The sequence below is a fragment of the Carlito syrichta genome, unplaced genomic scaffold (assembly GCF_000164805.1).
Source record: "Carlito syrichta isolate Samal-C Ts95f unplaced genomic scaffold, Tarsius_syrichta-2.0.1 Scaffold309736, whole genome shotgun sequence".
NCBI classification, from domain to species: domain Eukaryota; kingdom Metazoa; phylum Chordata; class Mammalia; order Primates; family Tarsiidae; genus Carlito; species Carlito syrichta.
Window position 1 is genome coordinate 36,685 of NW_007253832.1, and position 26,748 is coordinate 63,432.

Here is a 26,748-nt window from a genome sequence, read left to right on the forward strand (position 1 = left end):
TGGTGCCTATATTTCCAGCTATTCAGAAGGCTGAGGCAGAAGGATCACCTGAGCCCAGCAGGTCAAGGTTGCGGTGGCCCTGAGTGCGCCACTGCACTCTAGCCTGGGGGACAGAATGAGACTCCAACTCAAGAAAAAAAAGGAAAAAATGGTGCCAAAAGACCTACTTGACACGGGGTTGCCACAAACCTTCAATTAAAAAAATATATAGTGTCTGCAAAGAGCACTAAAGGAAAACACAATAAAAAGGGATGCCTGGAAAGGGGAAATTGGTACTTAAGCAAGGTCAGTATGAGCTTCCAAGTCAGGTGAACCCCTAGACATGAACCCTTCCAGGCTCTGCCATCAACCAGTTGTGGAGCCCTGAGCACATCTGGCCCAGAGCTGACCCCAACAGATGCTTGCCCGATGAGTGAGTGAGAAATAGAACCATCTGAGCCAGTTTTCTCATCTGCAAGCGAGGGATGACAGTCCTATCTGCAGAGAAGAAAGGAAGAAGGAAGAGGGTTGGTGCTAAGAAAAACAGACAAGACCTGTGGCAGGCAGGGCAAAGCAATCTAAAGCAAGTTCTGCCTAAACTCGCAGGAACATTCTTCACATCAGTTAACAGTTGTTCTGAACTATGACTGGGGCCAGGCTGAGAGGATGGTGGGGGCAACAGGGCAGGGGCGGGAGCCTGGGCAGGGCTGGGCACTGAAGCGAGGCCAAGGCCTGGAGAGGGCCAGTTCCTGGTGGCTGTTGGGCGGCTCAGACAACTCTCTGCCTCACTCACCATGGTGCTCCCTCTGCCCTGGCTCTCTCGGTGCTGTTGTCTTCGCCTCCTTCTGCCATCCTGGTCCTTGGTACCTCAGGGATCCCGGGGGTGCTATTCTCAAAACCCCAAGCCAAGTACAGAAGAGACCAGCTCCAGGGGCAGTGGGAAGATGGGATCAGCCCCCAAGGTAAGTGGCCCCAAGGGTAGATAGGGAGGGCCTAAGAGAAATTTGTAACAGGGGTGGGAGGAAACTCTCAATCCCACCCTGAACCACCCCTCACCCCCTCAGCTTGCCTAGTTCCAGCTCTCATCTCCAGGCTACTGCCCACCCCCACCCCAGCCCAGCCCTCAAGGATCGCTCTCCCCTACCCTCCCCCACTACACAGTACAGTCCACAAAGTCCTTGAAGAGGAATTCCCCCTCATCTTATAGTTAATTATTTCTTAGTGGGGAGAAACAGTCAGTCCTTTCCAGTGACCCCGTATTTTTGTTCAAGGAGTCCAGTTATAGCCCCTGGGCCAGCAATTTCTATCTGCCTTCGAAAAGCCTATGCCTATGATTAGGGCTGGGGGGGAAAACACCTGGGTTTCTCGGTACAGAGGGACTTAAACCAGTGGAGCCAAAAAAGGCAAAGGGAAGATGGAATTCCACACTTCCACTCATATCCTGGCACACAGCTCCCAGGGGCTCAGCCTCCCCTCCCCATCTTAACTGATGCTTCCTCCCCACCCCACCCCCACCAGGGTCCTCGGCCAGCTGAGCTAGCCCAAGCTGAGGAGTTGCTAGAGCAGCAGCTGGAGCTGTACCAGGCCCTGCTGGAAGGGCAGGAGGGAGCCTGGGAAGCCCAGGCCCTGGTGCTCAAAATTCAGAAGCTGAAGGAACAGATGAGGAGACACCGAGAGAGCCTGGGAGGAGACACCTAAGCTTCCCACCAAGTCCCACATCATCCTCCAGCACTGGAAATACTGCACACCACCCTCAGAAACCCTTGGATCAGAAACATCCCAGCCTCTCCCAGGAAACCTCCACAAGGGGCCAGAAATGAAGGGTAGTGGAGAGCCCAGGCTCTGTAGACTTAGTCCCACCCCTCCTTTGACCCCACCCATTGTCCTCAGTACAGTCCTCTGAAATTTACTCTGGATCCTGCCCTAAAATAATCTCATCCCAAATACAATAAAAGGACAAAGCACTTACAGATACCACAGACACGAATGTGTTTCATTTTTAGTTTTGTTAAAAAAAACTTGTCAATCAGGAATGGGGGTTTAGGAGTGGTGGTGATGCAAAAGAAGGAAGCCATGGGGTGGGGGGTGGGGGCTGTCAGGGGTGGTGGCAGTAGTGTCTCCTTCACCCCCACACCGGGTATCCTCTCTTGAAGGACAGACCATCACATTCCAGAATGGACGAGTCCTCTACCGTGTCTGTTCAACTAAGGAGAAAACATGGCACAGTCAGAATAAGGCATGAAGAGGAACGAACAAAGCAGGAAACACACACGCATTCATGTACATACTGGTGTATTGTGTGGGTTCAGAGGACAGACTTCAGGGTGGGGAGTGAGTGAGGCTCCATGTAAGGGCAACAAAACATCTAACACAGCATCAAAGACAAGGGGAGCAGGCACTGGTCCAGTGTTCACTATGCATTAGATGTCCATTACTTACATGATGGGATTTAAGACAAATACACTAAGAAACAAAGGAGACCGAAAAGGTTTCATGGGATCAATACTTACTGTAGGAGGAGATGTCTATCTCATCAGGCAGCTCACTAATATTGACCTCAAAGCGATCCTGCACATCATTGAGGATCTTGGCGTCATTCTCATCTGACACAAACGTGATGGCCAAGCCCTTAGTACCGAACCGGCCTGCTCTGGCCACCTGAAAGGAGACAGAGGATAGCACTAGAAGACCCCAAAGTGGAAAGATGCCCAGAGGCAGGGATGAAGAAATAAGTAGGAAAAAACACAGAAGGCCGAGCTTCTGTAATTCCAGCACTTTGGGAGGCCGAGGCAAGTGGACTGCCTGAGCCCACGGGTTTGAGACCCACCTGAGCAACCTGGCAAGACCTCGTCTCTACAATAAATCAAAAATTAGCTGGGCGTGGTAGGCCACGTCTGTAGTTCTGGCTACGCAGAAGGATCACCGGAGCCCAGCAGGCTGAGGCTGCGGTGGCTGGGAGCATGCCACAGCACTCCAGTCTGGGTGACAGAGTAAGACTCCAACTCAAAAAGAAAAAAACAGAGATAATAAAGGGATGGGGAAAATGGGGTGTCCTTATGAGTATGGGGCTTACCCGATGCAGGTATGTGTCAGAATCCTCAGGCATGTCATAGTTAAAGGCAATGTTCACCCGTTCAATGTCCATGCCTCGGCCAAATAGGTTGGTAGCCACAAGAATTCGTCGTTGGAAATCTTTAAACTGCTGATACCGAGAAAGCCTTTGTGAGAAAGGAAATTTCAAAAAATGTTGAGATTCCCTTCTTTCAATGTGGTCTCCTTTCCTCCCAATTACACAAAACATCATCCCCATCTCCAACTCACCTCTCCTCCTGGGGCATCCCACGGTGGATGGCAATGGCTGGGAAGTTCTGCTCCACCAGAAGCTGGGCCAGGGCAATGCACCGCTGCACAGACTTCACAAAAATCACCACCTGGAAGGGTGAAGGGGTGGTGAATGGGAGAATGTGGGTACAGTATGAGAGATTATATGGGAGGAAAGAGCTTCCAGTAAGTATACTCTTAGAAATTTCTCTTCATCCCTCTTACTCCCCACTGCGTATTTCCTCTGCTCTAAATAAAACTTCCTCTCAGCTCTGATTTTTCCTAAGCAAGCTGGCCTCTAAGAAGGTACAGAGATCTGTTTAACAAAAACTGCTAGGCATGTTAGGAGACAAGGGTTAGGTTATCTAATGAAAAAGTGATAAGTAGAGCTAAGGTCTGAAAAGTCCATGACTGATATTCCTATTCACCAAAACATTAAACCTAGGAAACCTATCTTAATTCTATAAAGTAGTTTACTGTGCAAATACCACTCATAAATATACCGATGAAATGCTTCTCTTTAAGTAGTACTAGAAGAAAAAAACATTCACGAACCCTAACATGCCCAAAAAAGTTCAGGATTTTTACAAACTTACTAAAATCCTTCAAAGATTTTACTTTTTGAAGTTAATTTTCATTAAGGTTTCTACTGAGGATGTATCTATGCTAGTCATGGAAAAGAAAGGCAACTCCCACCTTGCTCAAGCTCAGCCCTAAAGACATTTATATTCTCATCACTCCATCATATGTGATTAATACACAGTAAAAAGATACTTAATACACAAGTTTCTGCTACAGCTGGAGTGCTCCAATGCTCATCCCCCTACTGGACACTGAACAACTGACCTGGTTGAACTCAAGAACATCCAGAAGGTCAAAGAGCTTCCGGTTCTTCTCGTTGTCCTTCAGTTTCACGTAGTACTGCTGCAACCCATGCAGCGTCAACTTCGTCTCATCATCCACGAAGATCTCCATTGGCTGGGGGGGAGGAAGGGGGTAGGGAACGGGAGGAGGGCAGAGTGGGGGGGTTAAACCTGGGGGGGGGGAGGAAGTTGATCTCCAATACACCCCATGGGGGGATGGGGAGAAGTGAGAAAATTGAAAACCCCACCCCATCCCCAAAAATATCCACATTTTACTGTGGTCCGTTTCCCATTAGATCTAATTTCCTTCCTATCAGTTGGATTTCAGGACTGCCCAAATGAAAACTGCCATGAGAAAGAAAACTGCAAAAGAAGTTAAGGAGCAGTGAAACCACCCAATAGCAAGATGCCATTACCTCAAATGGAGGTGGTGGAGGAAAGAAAACAATGGGAGATGATTCTCAACATCTGGGAAATTATGGGAAACAGTGACTCAAAGTCAGAATAACTCCATCAGAGTTGGTTTTTTAAAAAAAAATGGGGAGAGGACAAGGACTGCTCCATTTGATTCTCCTAGTTCAACTAAAAAAAAAAAATTTTTTTTTTTTTGAGTTGGAGTCTCACTCTGTCACCCAAACTAGAATGCAGTGGCACGATATTGGCTACTGCAGCCTGGACCTGCTGGGCTCAGGTGATCCTTCCGCTCAGCCTTCCAAGTAGCTGGGACTACAGATACGTACTACCATGCCCAGCTAATTTTTTTATTTATTGCAGAGACAAGGCTTCACCATGTTGTCCAGGCTTGTGCCAAACTCCTGGGCTCGGACAATCCTCTTGCCTCAGCCTCCCAAAATTACTGGGATTACAGGCGTGAGCTACCACACCCAGCTTTATTTTATTTTTTGTAGAGCAAGACCTCCTTATGTTGCCCAGGCTGACCTCAAACTCCTGGCCTCAAGTGATCCTCCGACCCTAGCTTTCCAAAGTACTGGGATTATAGGCATGAGCCACCATGCCTGGCACAACTAAGAGAATCTCAGCATGTTAGAAAAGTGAATACCTTTAAGGTCAACAATAGACACAGTCAAAAAGCGAGTTAAGGAGAAGCAAAAATTACTCAAGATGAGTAACAATTTGTCCTCAGACCACAACAGAAATAGTTTAAGATTGGTCTCTGGACTAAAAGTCAAACCATCTACAGGCTTACAAGGAAGTCATCAATAAGTTGGTGTTACAAAACAAATTCAGAGCAGACTTCATTGTTTTTTTTTTTCCTTAAAGATGGGGTCTTGCTATGTTGCCCAGGCTGGAGTGCAGTGACTATTCACAGGGACAATCATAATACACTATAGCCTTGAACTCCTGGGCTCAAGGGATCCTCCTGCCTCAGCCCCGCAAACTGTGACTAAGGCGCATACCACCACACCTGGCCACACTCGTCTTTAAAATTATAAAACAAAAAAACCCTTGAAGGGCAGGAATATAGTATACAAAGACAGATACTGACACAACTCCAAAGCCCAACTTTCCTAACACTCTTCATACTATCTTAGGGGGCATAGTTAACATGAAGGGCCAAGGGCCAGGATGGGAAAGGATGTGTGTGCATCAAAGGAGAAAACAAGAAACTTAACCCCAGAAGGCAGGCTAGCAAGGCAGGCTCTCTAAAGAGAAGTTCCATGGCCTCCTTCAAATCTAGTTCTGGCCCCAAGTACAGCTAAAGATAGACTCATCCCATAGGAAGGAGAACTGCAGGGAGGGGAGGAACACACTCCACTGCTTATATAATGGGTCCCACCTAGCCCCAAACTCTAACACCCACCTGGTTACATCCCCTTTACCTTTCCCATATCCCTCTCCTGAGTATTAAAAAAAAAATGTTTTAAAGAAAAAAAGAAAATCTACCACCCCATTCAGGACACCCCTCCCCAACACAAATGGGGGGAAACGGGGCACGGCACGCGTTGGATTCAGGAAAAAAACCGGGAACGGAAAAAGAGGCTGGTTTGGTCCTCGGCTTCCTGGTCAGGTTTCCCCGCGGCCTCCGCTGCCGCCATCCACCGCTGGGTGCCGTCCACATTCCTCGCCGCGCCACGGTGCTTCTCTGTTGCCGGCTCACATCAACCGAGGTTCCGGATGGGTGCAAGGAGGTTCGGGCAGGATGGAGTAGGGGACGGGGACTGAGGTGCCAACGGCCCCCACCCCTGGAGGTGGGGAGGGGGAGGACTGATTTGTGCTGTTTGCTCTTCTTTGGACATGCCCTGCCATCTGTCTGTCCCTCTCTTGCTCTCCTGCCACCGGGAAGTATGAGTTTTGGTGAGCAGAAGACTCCAGTTGTATGCTCGATGCCACCTTGAGGATGCGTGGCTGTAGGGGGCATGTAAAAGACGATGGGTGGGTGGTAGGGCAGAAAATTCTGCCCTCCCCCAAAGGGAGAAGAGGTTCAAAAATGCTGTGATTTTTTTTAAAAAGTCGAACACTACCCGCTCTCACGTTAACCCGACCAAGTCTTCCGGAGTTTCCCTGGCACCCGCGCAGATCCTAACACTAGCTGTCTCTGCTTCTATGTGTCTCTTCAAGGAGTCATCACTCCCAGATGGGCACAAGCTCCCTTCTTGGCGCTTGAAGGACAAGGGAGTCTGGAGGAAGAGGGCGAGGAGGGGAAGGAGGCAGCGGGTGGGGAGTGGAGGGAGAGAAGGTAGAAGGGTATTTACATCTTGCATGAACTTGCGGCAGACTGGACGGATCTCTTTGCTCAAGGTAGCACTGAACATCATGACCTGCTTCTCGTGGGGGGTCATGCGAAAAATTTCCTGGACATCCCGACGCATGTCTGCAAAAACAAGGAAAAAGGTGTAAGAAAAAATAAGCACCAGTGATAAACAAAGAGCAGAAGCAGACTTCCCAGTGAGATGAAGACTGCTGGAAATGGGTAAGCAAGGGAGTCACTTCAGAGAAAGATGACCTCAGTTCTCTCTACTACTCCTTCTCCAACCACTATAGGATCAAATCCATAGTAGTAGCACAATGGAAAGAGCAACAAATTTGGAATAAAGATATGGCATCAAGCTCCAGCTCTGTGTGTTCTAACCAGGCTGAAACCCCAAAATGGGGATAAAGCCCACTGCAGAGACTCACAGGGTGAGGTTTTTAAAAAATGCTTTATAGGCCTTTGTCCCAACTCCTCTCCTCAAGCCCCAGCCTCCAGTAGTCTACAAATATCGAGCCTATATCACATTCTAGACATCAGAGTCCACTCTATGCTGCCTCTGGAACACACCTTCCTAGCCAGCCATGCAAATATGACATCTCTACCTTCAACCCACTCTAAAGCTCACCATAATGAATCACCAAAGATTATTTGGAATGACTTCTCTCTGGAGCTATGTTCATTCTCTTTCTTTCATTCATCAATATTTGGTTCTTATAGAAAATCATCCTTTATTAAACCCACTTGGCACACTAAAATATAACGCCACACAAACTCCCAGTCTCCACATTAATCCCAACACTAAACCTAGAAACCTACTCAACTATAAATTCTCATCACAGATGCTGTGTGTGCTGGGGATGCCAGAAGGGTAGACCGTCCTCACCTTCAGTTCAGTAAATCCTCTATGCCTTCCAGTGTAAAAATCAATTAAGGAAAGTAGTGGTGACTTACATCTAAGACTACCAAAGTCCTCTACTCTCAAAGGTAAGGAAACAGCTATCATAGAAAAATGAGAGATGACACCTTTCTCCCTGATCACCAAGGCTGCTTAAAAGCATAACAAAAGTCCAACCAGGGAACACAGAGCCATCAGTCATGGGTGATAGATAAGAGTCGTCCTTGCACTGCAAGTGCTCCTGTATCAAATAAGCATCATTTGGCTCCAAAGGGCAACTCCCCAGACCACTAGCCCAGTCCCAGCACTGTCACTCACCGAGCTGTTCAAGCATCTTATCACATTCATCCAAAATAAAGTGTTTAATGTGTTTGAGGTTGAGGCTCTTATTTCGAGCCAGGGCTAGGATCCGGCCAGGAGTCCCCACGACGATATGCGGGCAGTTCTTCTTCAGCACCTCTTCATCTTTCTTGATAGACAGACCACCAAAAAACACAGCAACCTGCCAAGTAAGGAGAAAAAGAGTTTCACAAGGAAGGAAAGAGTTTTCACTCTTTTAGTTGAACTAAACCAATTCTCAGTCCATTTCAGAACTAAAAGGATCTTCAGAGGTCACCTAATCTAAAATGCTTATGTTCCTCACCAGACATTGAGGTTAAGAAACAAAAGTAGCCGGGTTTGGTGGCTCAGCCAGTAATCCCAACACTTTGGGAGGCCAAGGTGGGTGGATTGCCTGAGCCCGCTGGTTCGAGATCAGCCCGGTAACTTGGCAAGACCTCATCTATACAATAAATCAAAAAATTAGCCAGGCGTGGTAGCACACACCTATAGTTCCAGCTACCTGGAAGGCTGAGACAGAAGGATCACCTGAGCCCAGCAGGTTGACGCTGGGTGGCTGTGAGTGTGCCACTGCACTCCAATTTGGGCAATGGAGTGAGACTCCAACAAATAAAAACAGCAAGAAATCACCAGAGGAGTGTTAAGTACCACACAAAGCACCTGAAACATCAAGTTTTCCTAACTGATCACAAACCTTAAACTTTCTAGTTTCAAAAGGGACAAGAACAATCAAGTAATCAGGCTTAGAATTAGTCATGACTCTAATTCTGATAAATCTAAAATCACTAATAATGGGTCAACTAGATTTGTGGTGTAACACTACATACAGCATCACCTATGAAAGATTCCTGCCAAAAAAAGGTTTAACTTAAATCAGTTAAGCTTTCAAATATAAATTCCAATTTACAGGAAATACTGAGAGAAAAGAGCACACTAAACAACATAATGGAGCCATTGCCTTGCTTAAGCTTTGGCCCCCTCCCCTACCTCGGGGAGGTACATCTCCTCTCTTTTCTCTAATTTACTTTCTAAATAAGCTATATTTTCGAATGTTAAAAAAAAACACAGCCGGGCTCGGTGGTTCAGCCTGTAATCCTACGCTTTGGGAGGCTGAGGTGAGTGGATTGCCTGAGCCTGCATGCTCGAGACCCGCCTGGACAACTTGGCGAGACCTTATCTCTACAATAAATTAAAAAATCAGCCTGGCATGGTAGCGCGTGCCTGTAATTCCAGCTACTTGGAAGGCTGAGGCGGAAGGATCGCCAGAGCCCAGCAGGTCGAGGCTGCAGTGGCCGGGAACACCACTGCATTCCAGTCTGGGCGACAGAGTGAGACACCAACTCAAAAAACAAAACAAAACAAAACAAAAAAAACACCATCATGACAGACTAACCAGACGAATTCAGAGTGGGATATTCTGCAGAACTGGCCTGGCCTCTTCAACAAGTAATTATAACACAATTTTGAGTACTAAGGAAAAGTTAAGAATAAATAAAGACCAGCCTAGGCAACATAGTGAGAACTTGTCTCTACAAAAAATAAAAAAAACTAGCCAGGCATGGTGGTATATGCCTGTAGTCCCAGCTACTTGAGAGGCTGAGGCAGGGTGACTGCTTGGGTCTAGGAGGGTCAAGGCTGCAGTGAGCCATGACTGTGCCACCGCACACCAGCCTGGGCAGGAAAGTAAGACCCCAGCTCAAAAAAAAAAAAGAATGATGATCTTGACACCAAGAACATCCTCTTTTGAGTGACACAAGGATAATGAGCTGGACCCACAAAAGAGGAATACAATACTAGCTCACTACAGAGCTCAATAATTAATGTTTCCATAGTTGTAACAATGTAAATTCTCTCCTAGTATTCAACTTTTAGAATCAACCTACAGATAAGACTACTTGGTGAAAGGACAGAAAATATACTGTTTTTATACTGACTAGCAACGACATATATATATAACACCATGAATACATATATAACATACATAACACACATATAATAACATATATAACATATAACACCATGAATACATACACATACATGGCCTACAGATCATATTAAAAAAGATACAGTTTTCAAACAATGAGAGAAATGCTATAAACAAGCCAAACGTCTCATGAAAACAAGTCAAAAAGGTCTATAATTGGCAAACTGAGAAAACAGTGCCTAATACTTGGTAACACAAAACTAGGGAAAAAAGTGATTACCATCTGTGAAACAAGATTAGGGAAGGGAGAACACAAATCTTTTCACTGTAAGTCTTTCTAAATTATTTAAGAATTTTACCATGCACAGATACTACTCTTACTACTTAGCTTTTAAGAGATTATTTTCAATTTCGGGCTATAACTCAAGCCCTAGTTCCTAGTTCCTCCAAAATATAAAGTAATAAATAACAGATCTGAACAAAATTACTGCTTTTCGCCCCTTCTTAACTAGGAAGATAGGATTATATACATGAGTGCTTCTCAAGCTCCAATCACACAGGGTTCCTGTTAGAACGGATATTCATAATAATAGGTCTAGGATAGAACTAATATAATCTGTATCTCCAACATGTCCCCAAATGATGCTGAATTACTGGTATGGAAACCTTCACATCATGACTATCAAGTTTATATAACAGAAAACAAACCAACTGCCTGTGGCCCTCAGATAGCTTTCCACTTTCCACCATTTTAAAGAATCCTCAAAATTCACATACTAATACTGGAGGTGTTTTAGAGTTTCTAGCTTTCTCTTGCCACACACCCCAAAATTCTCAAATTGTCAAACGAAGTACAATGATATAACTCAAAGTTTGTAAAAAAAAAAAAAAAAAAGACTGGCCAGATACAGTGGCTCACGCCTATAATACCAGCACTTTGGTAGGTGGAGATGAGAGGACTGCCTGAGCCCAGGGATTCTAGACCAGCCTGGGCAACTCCTCTCTACAATGAATCAAAACATCCCCTGGGCGTGGTGATGCATGCTTATAGTTCCAGCTACCTGGAAGGCTGAGGCGGAAGGATCACCTGAGCCCAGCAGGTCGAGGTTACAGTGGCCATGAGCATGCCACTGCACTCCATCCAGCCTGGCAACTCAAAAAAAAAAAAAAAAAAAAGAATAAACAAGAAAAAGGTTGTCTTGTGGTAAGCATTATCCACAGCCCAATCATGAATTTTCCTGCTACATAGGCATATTTATCATACCTGTGCTAAAACCAAGGCAAGCTAATCTTCTCCATAATTAAAAACACCATCTCTGAAATTATAATGCATATCCAAATGAGGTCCACATTTTAGTAAAATCTCTTGTGTTTGCAAGAACTTACTACAAGTTATATGTACAACAAGGTACAACAGGTGTTTAACATCTGTAGGACATAAAGACTGCTGACCTACAAGTTTCTGACGCCCCCAACTTGCCAGACCAGGTCTCTACCTTGACTCACCTTCACATTGGGCATATATTTAGAGAAGCGCTCATATTCCTTGCTAATCTGAAAAGCCAGCTCCCGAGTATGACACATCACCAGCACAGACACCTTGGGCAGGAAGCAGATGGAGACAGACATAGTAAGTATATCCCTGCATTATCCTCTGAGTAATTGTCATAAATGTACACCTGGCAGATAAGTAACTTCAATTCTGTGATCTAAATAAGGGGTCCCCAAACCCCGGGCCATGGAACAGGACCAGTACAAGGTCCATGGCCTGTTTAAAAACTGGGCTGCACAGCAGGAGGTGAGCAGCAGGCAAGCAAACAAAGCTTCGTGTCATTTGTATTTACAGCCGCTCCCCCATTGCTAGCATGAGCTCTGCCTCCTGTCAGATCAGCAGTGGCATTAGATTCTCATAAGAGCAGGAGCCCTATCTGTGAAGTGCACATGCAAGACATCTAGGTTGAGCACTCCTTGTGAGAATCTGATGCCTGATGATCTGAGGTGGAACTGAGGTGGTGTTGCTAGCACTGGTGGCCAGCTGCAAATACGGATTAACATTAGCTGTAAAATTTGATAATTTGAGCAGAGACCATAATAAATCAATTGCTTACAGACTCATATCGAAACTCTATCCATGAGTGGCAAGTGAGTTGATGTACTTCAATTGTACAGCTGCATACGGTGGGAGGCTTTAAGTTAGGATCCGACACTTACTTTAGTCCACTCATGGCCTGCCCATTATTTTATTTACCACTTCTGTCCACGTTTTTACAGTGAGTTGCACAATTATTTCATTACAGATAACAATGTAATGATAAAAATAAAGCACACAATAAATGTTACACACTTGAATCATCCCAAAACCGTACTCCCCCCACCATGGAAAAACTGCTTCCACAAGACCAATGGAGACTGCTGATCTAAATCATTAATCCCATACTTTCTATGGAACATTCTCCATGGCTGTCAGGTTGTCAAGAGTGACAGAGATTACCTTAGCGAGATATGCTTACGGCTCTAATAGCATCATGCAGTTAGAACAAAAACAGCCTTCCCAAATATTCCCAACCAAAATGCCTTCCCCAGCACTTTTCCCAAGTATACCTGCCCAGTAACTGGCTCCAGCTGTTGCAATGTGGCCAGCACAAATACTGCTGTTTTCCCCATGCCTGACTTGGCCTGACACAGGACATCCATTCCCAGAATGGCCTGAGGGATGCACTCATGCTGGACTAAAAGGAAAAAAAAAAGAAATGAGACTTTAGTATCCAGATAACTCTACCTTTCTTACCACGCAAAACCCATTTCTCACCAATCAATTCTCAAAGTACGGTATTTACCTGGTTCTTGTGAACTTCCAGACCATTTCTATCTCTCTGCTCCCCCAATTACATTCACTGCAAAATTAGACTCTCCTAGTACCGTTCAGCTTTAGGCCTCCTCCAGATCCAGGACTGCCCAGTCGTGCTAACAACCACCTTGCATCTACCAACAGCTCAACTTCAGTGCTCCTAGTTCTGTCCTTATGTTCTTTCACCCATAACAATCCATGATATCTGAGTGCTTGCTGTACTAACCATTTTGTCAGTGGTTGCATGGTCACATAACCTTGGGTCACATAACCATGCAATGACTAACAAAATGAAGGATAGGCACCTGACCCAGAAGCCAGTCATTTTTAAACCAGTCATAGGAGGTTTTCAGAAACCAGAGTTGGCCTGGCCAAACAGAGTCCAACTAGGTCCTTTCTGGAATCTTAAAATTAGAAGTCAAATGACAAAATTAAAAACAGGCAGACAGCTGGGCTCGGTGGCTCAGCCTGTAATCCCGCGCCTTTGGGAGGCTGAGGTGAGTGGATTGCCTGAACCCGCGGGTTCGAGACCCGCCTGGGCAGCGAGACCTCATCTCTACAATAAATTAAAAAATCAGCCGGGTGTGGTAGCGCGCGCCTGTAGTTCCAGCTACTTGGAAGGCTGAGGCGGAAAGATCGCCAGAACCCAGCAGGTCGAGGCTGTGGTGGCCGGGAGCGGCCACTGCACTCCAGTCTGGGTGACAGAGTGAGACTCCAACTCAAAAAAAAAAAAAAAACAGGCAGACAAGAGAAAAGCCAGTCACAAGAATGAATGGCAGACCTGTAAGTTGCTTATCACAAATGAAAGAATAAGCCTACATAAAACTCCTCTTACCACTAAAATTATTTTCTGATACTTCCTTATTTCCTGATCTATTCTAAATATAAATCCTTACCACCTAAGGAACGACGAAACCATTTATTTCTTGTATCCTTAAAGAGCTTAATGAGGACTCTATGTTCAATAGAAAATTTACCTTCTGATGGATGCTCAAAGCCACAGTCAACAATGGCCCGGAGCAACTCTGGTTTGAGCAGGAAGTCACGAAAGCCAGAGCTGTGGATGGAGACATAGGAGCCCTTGACATCCTTTTTGGCAGGGGCCTCAGCCCCATCTCCCCCAGCTGCTGTTTCCACCTCATCGTCTTCATAGTCCAAAAGCTCATTGTCCACATCGTTCTCTGCCATAACTGGGCCGGCCAGGGGGGGAAAGGTAAGGGGGTCCTGAATGGGTTCTCCCAGAATAGGTGAAAACAAGGGGGAAGAGGGAGAGTTTGATGAACAACAAAAGATACTGGTTTCTGATAGAAGAGCTAGGGGGAAAAAAAATAGAAGACTAATCACTCATTAAGCAGAGACTTTACCACCTCTTTTCCATCCCCACACTGTTCCCACTTTCCCTAAATTAACAAACGTTTATCTGGAAAGAAAAGAGAGATACAAAACATAAAACCGAAAAGCAAATATAACAAAATAGAAAAAGCAGTCCCAGGGCAACTGGTTAGGACACACATTCCCAACAAGATTAGCATCAGAGCACCAGAAAGTTGGAAGGGGAAAAACTTATAAATTCCTGATCTGTATGTAACTATAGCGAACAGAAAAAAACTGATAATGAAAAGACCATGACTAATGACCTAGGGGAGTGGAACATGGAGATAAAGACAGTTCTGAAAAATCTTCAAAGGAAGATCCACGGTGTGGGTCCCCAATTCAACAGCCATCAGTCAAGGGTGATAGATTAAGGTCAGCACTGCGCAAGGCGCTCACTTTTCAAGATGAAAACATCATGCGGCTGCCGTCCACCTCCCACAGCTCTCAGCTTCATACTCTTCAGTGCCCTCCCGCCTTCCGTTGCTTAAGAAATCCCAGTGCAATTAATGCTGGGGTGGAGAGTGTTAAAACAGGAAATGGCTCGGTCCCAAAAAAAAAAAAAAAAAAATTCCACCTCTCCACCTTACAATGGTTGAGAAAACGCATTGTAAGTAAAGGGGGAAAAAAGAGGCATTCCCCCGCTATTAGATTACTAAATAATCTCACATCACTTGCACCATTCAGGTGAGACTACTTTTTGAGAAACACACAATTACACCACTCGTAAACACTTGGAAAGCGCCCCAAATAAGGTCGGGCAAGTCGAGGAGAGAGTAGTCCAACTGGGTCCAGAAACCGGCTCCTCCTCTGCCTAATCCCACCGCGAGCCGAGAAAGCGATCTGGGAGCGAAGGTGAGAAGAGCCCCGCCCTCTGCAAATGCCCAGGACCAAGGAACGGCTAGCGCCGCCTCTCGTTGACGCCGGGGCCTTCGTTATGCGAGGGATCAACTAGAAGAGCAGGGAGCAAAGGGAGCACAATGGCGCCAGAGACACCATCTTGGATTGGACCCCCCCACCCCGGCTTCCCCTACTCCCCCAGGGAGCTCTTTGCTCTCGAAAGGGATGCAAACCACGGAAATAAGGACCTAACTAGGCCCCAGCGACCAGAACACCGTCTACGAAAGGGGTATCAGGAGTCCATGTGATAAGATGGGTAAGGAGACGCGCAGATGGAAACGGATAGCAGCGAAGGCCGAAGCTTACCTAGGCAGGGCGAGCGCGTATGGCGGCAGCAACAGCGACGAAGGAGGGAATCTGCCTTCACTTCCGGTTCCCGGCCTCCCGCCTTCTCGACTGCCAGAGCGCAGGCGCAAAGGGCCGGAAGCGGGACCTTCCGCCGTTCTACAAAGCCGCGCGCTCCGGGAATTGCCTTTGGAAAGTGCCTGTCTGAAATTTTTTAAAAACCACTTCTAACTTCTCCGCTACAGCCAGTATCGAGAAGCATAAATGAAACTAATACCTCCTCCCACCGTATCTTTCTTGTTTTGTCCTACTCTTCTCCACGCCCCTCACGTCTTCGTTTAGGTTTTTGCCACTCAGGCCTTTTCTCTAGGCACCCCTCCACGGACGGGCGAGGAACGACGGTGGCAGGGGCTGAGTTCCCACGGGGTCCTTGGCTCGGTAGTCAAGGTGACCTGCGAGCCCAGGGGCTCGCGCTAGGAAACAGCGGGCAGAGCTGAGGGGAGGGAGGAGGCAAGTCTCTGGGAACGAAAGTGAGCTGAGCTCAAGGATCCTGTCCTGACCCTTTCCCAGCCGTGGGGACGGCGGGCGGCATTTACCCTAAATGTTGCTGGCCGAGGTTGCTGATGCCCTTGGACCAGTGTGAGTGAGGAAAGTGAATCTGAATCCACCGAGTGGGAGACGGGGGTCTGGATTCTGCCCCAAGTGTTAAAATAGAAAGATCCCACCGCTGCCACCAAAATAGATAGATAGAAAGAAGGGCTTGAGGGTCATACAGCATTCAATAAATACTGTTAATTCGAGCAGAATGTTTTTAGCCCCACCCCATTGTTAAGCCTGGATATTTTTTTTCCTGAATGAAATATTTGACTTACCCCTCTTTGAGATGCTGCAGAAGTCAGACGTGATGCCCTGCTGCTTAATAAAAATGACAAACATGGCAGGAAAAGTCTTGGAAAAATAATAATATAATAATACAGCTAGTGAGATGACAGCCAGGATGTAAACACCTCTAATTCTCTATTGAACCCTACCTCCCTGCATAAAGAATCTGGTTAATAAACACACTAAGGATTACCTCATTGGTTCAAGTCCTTGGTGAAGCAAGCTTGTCTTCGGTAGCAAAGAGAAATAACTGTTTCAACGATGGTGTCACAGAAGGGCTGTTTTCCTAACCCTAAGCATCCTTTAATTTATTCAACAGTATTTATCGATTGCCTACCCTGTGTCAACTGGTATCCCAGGATCTGGGGACACAGCAGGGAACAGCCCTGTCCCCACAGAGGTTTACGTAACAGGAAACAGCACATAAAGACAAATACAATGTCAAGTAGCAATAAGTGCTATGAGGAACAACATAGCAAGGCAAGGGGACAAGGACTACTGTACTTGTTCCTACACTCCACCTTTTCTATACAGTTGCCATCTATAATCCTCAGGTTCCCAAATGAGGAACCTCATGTTTCTCACTTTAGAGAAATAATAAAGTATTGCTTGCTCTTGTTTCTCCAGCATGTTTCAAATGATAGCTGTTTGGGCTGTTCGGGTAATATGTAAACAAAGAACAAGAGAGTGACTGAAAATGAGAAATAATGAGGCAAAAGAAGGCTGCTTCAACTCACCAATTTATTTGCCCATAATTATTTTATTGATACTTTTTTATTGTTACAAAGGGAAAGTAAGATGCCAAGGACGTGGAAAGGAAGGCCATGCATATGAGGGGATACTGCATCACTTTAGATCTTAGGAAGCAGTGGGCAACTGACGGGTCTTTGGGAAAATAGGAAAAAAGGAAAATCCAATAAAGATCAGTATAAGAGAAACAAAAAGAGGGGCTACAAGATGAAGTATCTATCTGGAATTATAATAGAGGGGCTATGTGAGATCATCATTTTATCTTTTAAGGGATTATAAGATCTCTGGGAAAAGAGATGGAGGAAGAACCAATTCTTCAGAGAATTACTAGCACAGAATGAATAACTGGAATTAGAGAGCCACGGATGGAAGTTAGGAAACAGCTATATACATTTTGGCCAATGAGCATGGAGTAGTAATAATATCACAGGGTTTCCCTTTATTGAATCACAGCTACTACATTGTAGGAACCATGCTAGGCTCTTTACAGAATGATTCCTAATCATTACAGCAACCTCTCACATGGCAGGCATTATTATTATTTCAGTTTCACAGAGGACATTGAGGCTACCATGCTAAGTAGCTTGTCCTGGTTGCACAGCCAGCAAGTGGCAGGGTCAGGAGAGGGACCAAAATCTGCCAGCCTCTGAAGTCAAGGTACCTTCCATGTCCCTACTTTCTCATGTTACAAAATTCACAGAAGTTTTGGGTGAGAATGACTTGGGAGTTTAGGAGGGCCTAGTGAGGCTTCAAGAACAACAAAGAGATTCAGGTTTGAGCAGGATATTTATAAGTTTCATAGGACAATTATTGGATCCTGCCTCCCAGTATTTCCAGGGACTAAAAAGGAGAAAAGGATGATAGTAGGAGGTGATTTCGGCTGAAGGGTTTCTTTGAGGAAGGGAACCAGCAGAAGGAGTCAGGCCCTACAGTGGGTCCTAGGCAGCAATCCGGTAGTTGGGGTGAACCTGGGGCCTGACGTTGCAAACCATGCCAAGAAGCTGGGCCAGGACACGCTCTCGGTTTCTCTGTTGGGAGCTCTGCATACCCTGCACCTGGCGCCTTGTAGCCTGCTCCACCTCAGCAGACAGGTTCCCCTGGGAGCCCATGGCCTGGGGGGTGGGGAAAGGGTGAAAGAGAGAAAAGAAAAAGAGGAAACAGAGAGACAAGCGTCCAGGCATGTGGAGGGAAAGATCCTGGAGCAGAGCCTAGAAGAAAAGCCCCTCTCATAAACTACCCCCATCCCCAGACTATCCAGGCACCAAAGTGATCAACACAATCCCCTTTCCTCTTAGACCTGACATGCAACTTCAACCTAAAACAGTGCAAAATTCCCACCATCTCACCACCCATGACCATAAAACTCTGCCTTCCACCTCAAACATTATATTCCACATAAACGTTAAAATACTTTACACAGACTGTGGCAATTCCCTCCCTGCTACAAGGCTTTACTAATGTTGTAGTTCCTGCCAGAGTCCCCTTATTCTTCTACAGCCTTATTTTCTTTTTTTAATTAATTTTTTTTTTAGTCAGTCTCACTCTGTTGCCCAGGCTGGAGGGTGCTGGCATGCTCACAGCCACCGAAGCCTCAACCTGCTGAGCTCAGAGGATCCTTCTGACTCAGTCTCCCAAGTAGCTGGAAATACAGGCACACACCACAACGCCCAGCTAATTTTTTAAAATTTATTTATTGTAGGGACGAGGTCTCACTAAGTTGCCCAGGCTGGTCTCAAACCCCTGAACTCAGGCAATCCACTCGCCTTCACCTCCCAAAGTGCTGGGATTACAGGTGTGAGCCACCACCTCCGGCTACAGCCTTATTTTCTTGTTGAGTCACATATACACACCTCAACAGACACACACACCAACTTGCACCAGGGGTCCCATCCTAACTTCCCCACAACTCACCGCCTGCTGCTTGCTCTGGAATTCCTGCTCTCGCTCTCTGCGGTATTGCTCCACCTCCATCTGTGCCTCCTCTTTTGCCTGCTTCAGTCGTCGGGCCTTCCCTGGAGGTAGAAGAAAGGACAGTGGGTGGGAGTGGAACCCACCAAAAACCGTGGTAGTAAGGGTCAGTTCCTTCTAGAAAGTTATTCTGGCCTCTCTCAGCCAACCAGGTGCTAGATTCTAATGCCCACCCATTTCTTCCCTCCTAACCTGCCTCCAGCCCTCAGCTCTCTCTCTTTCTCTCTCTCTGCACCAGCCTTAGGTTTTCCTAAGGCCTCAAATGTTTGCTGTCCTAAACTCCAAATTTTCTTTCCAGACTCCTAGGGGAGGAAAGAGGAGACTCACTCTTTCTGGCATCTGCCACCTTCTCAGCCGCCCGCTTCTCAGCTTGCAGAAGCTGCTGGATACCCTGGGACTGACTGGCCATTTCTCTTGTTATGGCCGATGCAGTTTCGAATGCTACCCAGGTACCAGATGGCTCCCACCCCCACCGCCTACTTCTCCTGGTCCTCCAGCTCGTTACTGCAGTCCTTCACTACTCCTGGGTCTTAGTGCTCCCCTTTTCACACAGCCTTCTGCACCGGGTTTCTCCCCCAATCTGATCCTCTCATTGATGACTGGTCCTCTTCTCCCTCCTTGTATTCAGGCAGTACCCAAAGGGGCCGCCTGGGAGCAGCAGAGACCAGATCAAAAATGCCGGCTAACAACAGGTGCAGTCTTTCCAGTCGGAAAGGTCTAGGGATGAGGCGGAGCAAGAGGGAAAGAGCATTGGAGTGGGAGGGGAACTTGATTGATGGTTTCAGAGAAGGAGGCATAGGGGTTGATAATGGGGGTGAAAGGTAAGGGTGTCATCATGCAGCGTGTGCCGGGAAGAGAGCATTCTTGGCTTCACTTAATTTCTCTCTCTCTCCCCCCCTCCCTCGCTCCCTCTCCCTTCTCTCCCAACTCCAACCCCAACCCCCGTTTCCACCTCCATCTTTTTCTACATGTTTCTCAAATCCAAATTTCTGCATCCATTTCACTTGCCCTGTCCTACGATAATTTCATGTTTTTTAGTCTGTTTTTTAAAGGAGTTTATTAAGCAACTAAGCTCTCTAGAAAAAGAGAGGAGGGGGCCGAAATGGGTAAACCCCTGTATTTTTTTTTTAATCTTTTTTGATCCGTCCCTGTTCTTGGCCTCACTGTGGTTTTTGTTTTACATTCCATTTTCATTGTGCTCTTTATCCTGTCTTTATGTCCGCTGTTTTCTCTCTCTCGTCTTTTCGTCCACCGCTGAACCACCTCCTCTTATCGCCTAGTTAGGGAAGACGAGAATAAACCTCCAAACAACCCTTTTTTCTCCCTGCCCTCCCCTTGCCTCCTTTTCCTACCCTCTCGTTCAGACTTCCGGTTTCAGGCGGACCTTTTTTCTTAAGTGCCCTAGGTTTCCCCCGGTGGCCGACCGAGAAACGACCCTGTCGGGGCGGAACAACTTCCGGTAATGTACCTTACAGTTCATTTCCGCCCTTCAGTTGCCTCTCTGTTTGCGCCATTTCCGGCAGCTTGGAGTGTCTCCGCCCTACCCGCCTCCCTTCTCCGAGCGTCTTAAACACAGGCCTCCGGCCTACAGCTCTGGGGGTACTTGGGGGGGCGGGGGCAGGTCTAATGAGTAACCCCTCCCCCCAGATCCCAGAGGGAGAAGCCTCTACATCTGTCTGCCGGGTACATTATATTCAATTTCTAGATCATTATTTGAAATTATCTGTGACTTTTATAAACTCAATATTCTGCTGATAAAAATTTTCCCCATCAGGCCCTGTTGGGTTGTTTTTTGTAAAGATCTTTATTAAAAATTTTAAAAATTTTACCTGGGCTCATGAGCCTTAAAGCAATTATTTTTCCTTTTCTCAAATTTTACATTAAAAAAATTAAATCTATGACCGCAGCTCCCCTTCAAATCTATCATCTGGTAAGGCATCAGGCTTAGAATAGGCCTCATCTCTTGCTGAAGACATTAGAAGGAAGGAGAGATCAAAGGGAGAAACGAGAGAATGTGAGAGATGGAGGAAGCACCAGCCAAGGCTGGGGTCCTGACTGCTGCCTTTTTTGTCCTTCTTCCTCAGCCCAAGAGTTCCATGGCCTCCACTTCCCGCCGCCAACGCAGAGAGCGTCGCTTCCGTCGTTATTTGTCTGCAGGTCGGCTGGTCCGGGCCCAAGCCCTCCTCCAGAGACACCCAGGCCTTGATGTAGATGCTGGGCAGCCCCCACCACTGCACCGGGCCTGTGCCCGCCACGATGCCCCTGCCCTGTGCCTGCTGCTTCGGCTGGGGGCTGACCCTGCCCACCAGGACCGCCATGGGGACACAGCGCTGCATGCTGCTGCCCGCCAGGGCCCAGATGGTGAGTCTGCCCAGTGGGAAACAAGTTCATGAGCAGCTGGCCAGATCTGAAATGAAAGCCAACCTATAGTTGAGAAATAAACTAGTTATTCCATCACTTGGATCTAGGGAAGGAATTAGCCAAGTTGGAATAGCTGTCATTTGTGCCTTTACATTACTGAGCTATTATTGTCTAAAGAACCCAACATTCCCGAAACAGCAACTGGTCTTCAAATTTCACATCTGCCTAGATTAGTAGCTATTTTGTTTCTTGACTGGTTGTTTGCCTGTATTGCAAAAAGTAGCATAGAAGGTAGGCTCTGGAATTGGATTGCCTGGGTTCAAATCCCAACTCCACATTTAATAGCTGTGTATTCTTGGGCAAGTTAATAAATTTCCCTGAGGCTTGGTTTGCCCATGTGAGGAATTAAACAAAATAATAACAGCCCCTAGCCAGGCTCGGTGGCTCAGCCTGTAATCCCGCGCCTTGGGAGGCTGAGGTGAGTGGATTGCCTGAGCCCGCAGGTTCGAGACCCGCCTGGGTAACTTGGCAAGACCTCATCTCTACAATAAATCAAAAAATTAGCCGGGCGTCATAGCGTGCGCCAGTAGTTCCAGTGACTTGGAAGGCTGAGGCAGAAGGATTGCTGGAGCCCAGCAGGTCAAGGCTGCGGTGGCCAGGAGCATGCCACTGCACTCCAGTCTGGGTGACAGAGTGAGACTCCAACTCAAAAAATAAATAAATAAATAACAGCCCTTATACTTCTCACAAAGTAACTCACTTAATTCTCACAACAATCTTATGAGGTAAATAGTGATATTATTCCCCATTTCCCAGGTGAGGAAACAGGGCATGGAGAAGTTAAGTCATTTGCCAAAGTTACACAGCTAACTTTGAGCAGAGAACCTAAACAGCCTAGCTAGCGTGTCCATGCTCTTAAGAACATTGTCTTGTGTTATGCAGTATAGTTATACAGTAATTGTGCCCATATTTAGAGTACCCATGCTGTGACGTAAATGTTTTGAGAATCAACATCTGGCACGAAGTCAGCACTTGGTAGATGCTGGCAATTGTTAGTTCCTATTGTTGTTATTAACAGGTCCCTACTCCCTTACTCTCAATTCAACTCAAAAACACTCTGAGAACCAAACATTTTTCATCATTCTTACCACCAAAACTCATTTGGTGACACAATCCTAGCCTGAACTATAAAGTGAGGCTTTCTGGGTTGTTTTTATCCTCCAGATGGCAATATTCATATATTTCACTGCAGAAACATTCATGTGTTTGGTTATTGGAGCTGCCCAGGTTGGTTATTGGGGCTGCCCAAGCCCTCCTGGACTGCCTAATATACAGTCAGTGTACTTTTGGATAAGTTCTATCAAATCCTCAAAACATCTGAGCTCTGAAAACCCTTTGAAACTGAAGGATTTGATGTGGAACTTGTTGTTATTATAGTGACAGTGGAAGCAGCTCTGTAGATGTATAAACCTCTTTACTAAAATAAAAGATAAAACCTTCTTTCCCATTCGAGATTTCCTTTTAGACTAAGAACATTAGAGGAAAACCTCTAGGTGGGATGAACAACCCTAACTCAGTTTGTTTGCTGCTATTACCATGCTCCAGCTCCCCAAGTACACAGAAAGTCCCTCTCCCCCAAAAATCCTTCTCCATATTATGGTTAGAAATCTCTGTTGGTGTCTTTGTTATTTTGTTTGTTTTTGAAGAAACACAGTCTCGCTATGTTGCCCAGACTGGTTTCAAACTCCTGGGCTCAAGCAATCCACTTGCCTTAGCCTCCCAAAGTGCTGGGGTTATAAGCATGATCTTGTAATTGCGCCTGGCTGGAAATCGCTGTTTTTTAAAATTTTCCCTTAACGTACCTCAGATGGGCTGGCATATTCTTTTTTTTTTTTTTTTTTAACTTAAAGAGTAGGCTTACCAAGTGTAGGCATCTGACTCAACAACTGATGTAAAAGGCAGGGGCCAGAAATCAAAAGAGCAGAGTACCCTGAGGCAGAGCCTGCATCCAAACCCCATGAGCCTAATTTGCCTCTCGAAAATGAGAGCTGTGACCAGTAAATGAAGCAAGCATTTGGTGCAGTTTTAACACTCACTAAGTGATACGTTATTTTTATTTTCTATTTTTTTGAGTTGGAGTCTCATTCTGTTGCCCAGGCTGGAGTGCAGTGGCCGCTCCCGGCCACCGCAGCCTCGACCTGCTGGGCTCCGGCGATCCTTCCGCCTCAGCCTTCCGAGTAGCCGGAATTACAGGCGCGCGCTACCACGCCCGGCTAATTTTTTTATTTTATTGTAGAGATGAGGTCTCGCCTGTCAGACAATCCACTCACCTCAGCCTCCCAAAGGTGCGGGATTACAGGTTGAGCCACTGAGCCTGGCTATTTTTATTTTTATATTACCCAATTAAGACTTTTTTGAGTAGTAAAAATGCCCCTGATAGTGTGGAAGGTATTTCCTTGCATAGAATTCACATGCATAGAATTCTAAGCATGTGAGATTGGTATCGTCCCATGTACAGATGAGAAAAGCAGACCCAGAGATTCAGGAACTTGTTTGAAATCTCACAGCTGGTGGGGAGCAGTGGCTCATGCCTATAATTCTACCACTTTGGGAGGCCAAGATGAGAGGATTGCCTGAACTCACGGGTTCGCGACCAACCCGGGCAACTTGGCGAGACTGCATCTCTGTGATAAATCAAAAAATTAGCCAGACGTGGTGGCACATGCCTGTAGTTCCAGCTAAATGGAAGGCTGAGGTGGAAGGATTGCCTGAGCCCAGCAGGCTGAGGCTGCGGTGGCCGTGAGTGTGCCACTGCCCTCCAGCCTAGGCAATAGAGTGAGACTCCAACTCAAAAAAAAAAAAAAAGAAATCTCACAGCTGTCAGGTCATTGTCTTCCAAAGGAAGACCCTCACTCAATTCTTTACTTGGTGTCTTCTCAGGCCTTTTTTCCCCCCGACTGGTCCCCTGCCAGCCCTGCCACCAGGTGGCCTTCTAACTCCTTGATAAAAAGGCCCATCTCATTCAGCTTCGAGCTTCTTTAGACTACCCTGCCTTAGTAAAATAAAAGTATCTTAGTAAAATCAAAGAAGTTTGAACAGATTAAATGACCCATAATTCCCTTTTGGGTGTTTTTACCTCCAGTTCTCATGTTAGTTCTGAAGGATATGCCAGTTCATGTTGGAGTAGCTGGGCTGCGTTAATACTCAATGAGAAACCATGAATGGCCCCTGCTTTTTTTTGGCGGGGTGGGAGGAGGGGTTGGAGTCTCATTCCATCGCCCAGACTGGAGTGCAGTGGCACCCTCCCGGCCACCGCAGCCTGGACCTGCTGGGCTTCAGCGATCCTTCTGCCTCAGCCTTCCAAAAAGCTAGAACTACAGGCGTGTGCTATCACGCCCAGCTAATTTTTTTATTTTATTGTAGAGTTGAGGTCTTGCCAAGTTGCCCGGGCGGGTCTCGAACCCCGCGGGCTCAGGCAATCCACTCACCTCAGCCTCCCAAAGGCCCCTGCTTTTTAGAGTCTTGGGAACTTCTTTTTTTTTTTTTGAGTTGGAGTCTCACTCCATCGCCCAGACTGGAGTGCTGTGGCCGCTCCCGGCCACCACAGCCTCAACCTGCTGGGCTCCAGCAATCCTTCTGCCTCAGCCTTCCAAGTAGCTGGAATTACAGGCATGCGCTACCACGCCTGGCTAATTTTTTGATTTATTGTAGAGATGAGGTCTCGCCAAGTTGCCCAGGCGGGTCTCAAACCCGCGAGCTCAAGCAATTCACTCACCTCAGCCTCCCAAGGGGTGGGATTACAGGCTGAGCCACCGAGCCTGGCAGGGAGACTTCTTTTTAGAATCATCAATTCACGGGGAAGGAGTTCTAGCTGTCAGAGACCCCTGTATAAACTCCTTAGTCAGACAGTAACTATTCTCTACATATAGCAGAATTAGTGAGCATTGAGAAACAGGAGTTCATTTTCTCATAGTCTAAAAAAATAATAAAACCCAAAGCCAGCCTGTTATTGTTTATTTTTATTTTTATTTCCTTTTTATTTTTGGAGTCAGGGTCTCACTCTGTTGCCCATGCTGGAGTGTAGTGGCACAATCACAGCTTACCACATCCTCAACCTCCTGGGCTCAGGTGATCCTTCTGCCTCAACTTCCTGAGTAACTGGGACTACAGACATGCTCCACCACACCCAGCTAATTTTTTTATCTTTTGTAGAGATGTGATCTTGGCTGTGTTGACTAGGCTGGTCTCGAAATCCTGGGCTCAAGCAATCCTCCTGCCTCAACCTCCCAAAGTGCTGGGATTACAGGTGTGAGCCACTGCACCTAACCCATTTTTTTTTTTTTTGAGTTGGAGTCTCACTCCGTCGCCCAGACTGGAGTGCAGTGGCCACTCCCGGCCACTGCAGCCTCGACCTGCCGGGCTCTGGCGATCCTTCCACCTCAGCCTTCCAAGTAGCTGAAACTACAGGCGTGTGCTACCACACCCGGCTAATTTTTTATTTTATATAGAGATGAGGCCTCACCAAGTTGCCCAGGCGGGTCACGAACCCGCGGGCTCAGGCAATCCACTCACCTCAGCCTCCCAAAGTGCTGGTATTACAGGCTGAGCCACCAAGCCCAGCTTATTTTTTTTTTAATAGCACATTCACTGCACTTTTGCTCTGTACCCCCACAAGCACCAGACATTTAACAGCCATCACCCACTTTAATCTGCTGTGGTAGACTGCAGTCCCATTTTACAGTGGCTAAGCCTCCTGGTTTATGTTCCTTTTGCTTTTCCAGCCTTACTCTCCACTCTACACCCATAGAGCCATTACTCCAGCTTTGTGACTCTGCCTTCAGTGACCCCAAATGCATGTATGAGCGTGCCTATCACTTGCCTGTTGCCTTCCCTTCCACCTGATTGTCATTTTGCTAAGAGGCATCCTCCCCTCTCAGACTAGCAGAAACCCCACTTCCTTCTTGAAGCCTTCTCTGACCACCTCACCCACTGTTACCTGTTCCTCCTTTGAGCCTCAGTTATTCTTCTACTCAATATAAGTTTCTGATATTGGCATTTTTTAAATGTGTTCTGGCCGGGCTCGGTGGCTCAGCCTGTAATCCCAACACTTTGGGAGGCCGAGACAAGTGGATTGCCTGAGCCTGCGGGTTTGAGACCCACCTGGGCAACTTGGCGAGACCTCATCTCTATAATAAATAAAAATATTTAGCCGGGCGTGGTAGTGCACGCCTGTAGTTCCAGCTACTTGGGAGGTTGAGGTGGAAGGATCGCCGGAGCCCAGCAGGTTGTGGCTGCGGTGGCCAGGAGCGTGCCACTGCACTCCAGTCTGGGCAACAGAGTGAGACTCCA

The 26,748-nt window shown here is 46.7% G+C and overlaps 4 protein-coding genes across 10 annotated transcripts in view; 2 read left to right on the forward strand and 2 right to left on the reverse strand.

Annotated features, from left to right (window-relative positions):
- Window positions 1-773: 773 nt before the first annotated feature.
- On the forward strand, window positions 774-1,677 carry MCCD1 (mitochondrial coiled-coil domain 1). The gene is made up of 2 exons (XM_008067721.1): window positions 774-941; window positions 1,498-1,677. The coding sequence occupies exons 1-2, from the start codon at window positions 774-776 to the stop codon at window positions 1,675-1,677; spliced, it is 348 nt and encodes a 115-aa protein (XP_008065912.1).
- A 271-nt stretch (window positions 1,678-1,948) lies between these two features.
- Window positions 1,949-16,732, reverse strand: DDX39B (DExD-box helicase 39B). Of its 4 annotated transcripts, none has more exons than XR_504946.2 (12): window positions 16,311-16,732; window positions 15,460-15,642; window positions 13,860-14,195; window positions 12,636-12,763; window positions 11,541-11,633; window positions 8,090-8,273; window positions 6,878-6,996; window positions 4,147-4,278; window positions 3,301-3,410; window positions 3,053-3,178; window positions 2,490-2,637; window positions 1,949-2,183 (listed from the first exon to the last, which is right to left on the reverse strand). XR_504946.2 is itself a non-coding variant. In XM_021717425.1 (12 exons), exons 1-12 carry the CDS (start codon window positions 16,372-16,374, stop codon window positions 2,167-2,169), a joined length of 1,536 nt encoding a protein of 511 aa, XP_021573100.1. In that variant the 5' UTR covers window positions 16,375-16,722; the 3' UTR covers window positions 1,949-2,166. The 4 variants fall into 4 exon arrangements, 2 of the variants coding, with proteins under 2 accessions (XP_021573100.1, XP_008065870.1); XR_002482519.1 differs by having other exon boundaries at window positions 3,053-3,181; XM_021717425.1 differs by having other exon boundaries at window positions 3,053-3,197; window positions 13,860-14,072; window positions 16,311-16,722.
- Window positions 16,733-17,042: 310 nt separating this feature from the next.
- Window positions 17,043-19,732, reverse strand: ATP6V1G2 (ATPase H+ transporting V1 subunit G2). 3 transcript variants are annotated; one of them, XM_021717427.1, is made up of 3 exons: window positions 19,519-19,732; window positions 18,982-19,082; window positions 17,043-18,182 (listed from the first exon to the last, which is right to left on the reverse strand). In XM_021717427.1, the coding sequence occupies exons 2-3, from the start codon at window positions 19,039-19,041 to the stop codon at window positions 18,009-18,011; spliced, it is 234 nt and encodes a 77-aa protein (XP_021573102.1). In that variant the 5' UTR covers window positions 19,042-19,082; window positions 19,519-19,732; the 3' UTR covers window positions 17,043-18,008. The 3 variants fall into 3 exon arrangements, with proteins under 3 accessions (XP_021573102.1, XP_008065871.1, XP_021573101.1); XM_008067680.1 differs by having other exon boundaries at window positions 19,366-19,732; XM_021717426.1 differs by lacking the exon at window positions 19,519-19,732 and adding an exon at window positions 19,366-19,516 and having other exon boundaries at window positions 17,043-18,140; window positions 19,060-19,082.
- An 810-nt stretch (window positions 19,733-20,542) lies between these two features.
- Window positions 20,543-26,748, forward strand: part of NFKBIL1 (NFKB inhibitor like 1) — a 12,840-nt gene continuing 6,634 nt past the window's right edge. For both annotated transcript variants that reach the window (XM_008067681.2, XM_008067683.2), the window contains exons 1-2: window positions 20,543-20,721; window positions 21,123-21,399. In XM_008067681.2, coding sequence (XP_008065872.1) covers window positions 20,665-20,721; window positions 21,123-21,399 — 334 coding nt within the window. In that variant the 5' untranslated portion in view covers window positions 20,543-20,664. The remainder of the gene's footprint in view (window positions 20,722-21,122; window positions 21,400-26,748) is intronic.

Coding starts and splice junctions, on each gene's coding strand:
- MCCD1 (XM_008067721.1), top strand. CDS start 774: ATGGTGCTCCCTCTGCCCTGGCTCTCTCGGTGCTGTTGTCTTCGCCTC. Junction 942..1,497: donor AGATGGGATCAGCCCCCAAG/GTAAGTGGCCCC, acceptor CACCCCCACCAG/GGTCCTCGGCCAGCTGAGCT.
- DDX39B (XM_008067679.2), bottom strand. CDS start 16,374: ATGTTTGTCATTTTTATTAAGCAGCAGGGCATCACGTCTGACTTCTGC. Junction 12,764..13,859: donor CTTTGAGCATCCATCAGAAG/GTAAATTTTCTA, acceptor TTTTCCTTTTAG/TCCAGCATGAGTGCATCCCT. Junction 11,634..12,635: donor TGGAGCCAGTTACTGGGCAG/GTATACTTGGGA, acceptor TTCCTGCCCAAG/GTGTCTGTGCTGGTGATGTG.
- ATP6V1G2 (XM_008067680.1), bottom strand. CDS start 19,447: ATGGCCAGTCAGTCCCAGGGTATCCAGCAGCTTCTGCAAGCTGAGAAG. Junction 19,083..19,365: donor GGTGGCAGATGCCAGAAAGA/GTGAGTCTCCTC, acceptor TTCTACCTCCAG/GGAAGGCCCGACGACTGAAG. Junction 18,183..18,981: donor TCCAGAGCAAGCAGCAGGCG/GTGAGTTGTGGG, acceptor CCCACCCCCCAG/GCCATGGGCTCCCAGGGGAA.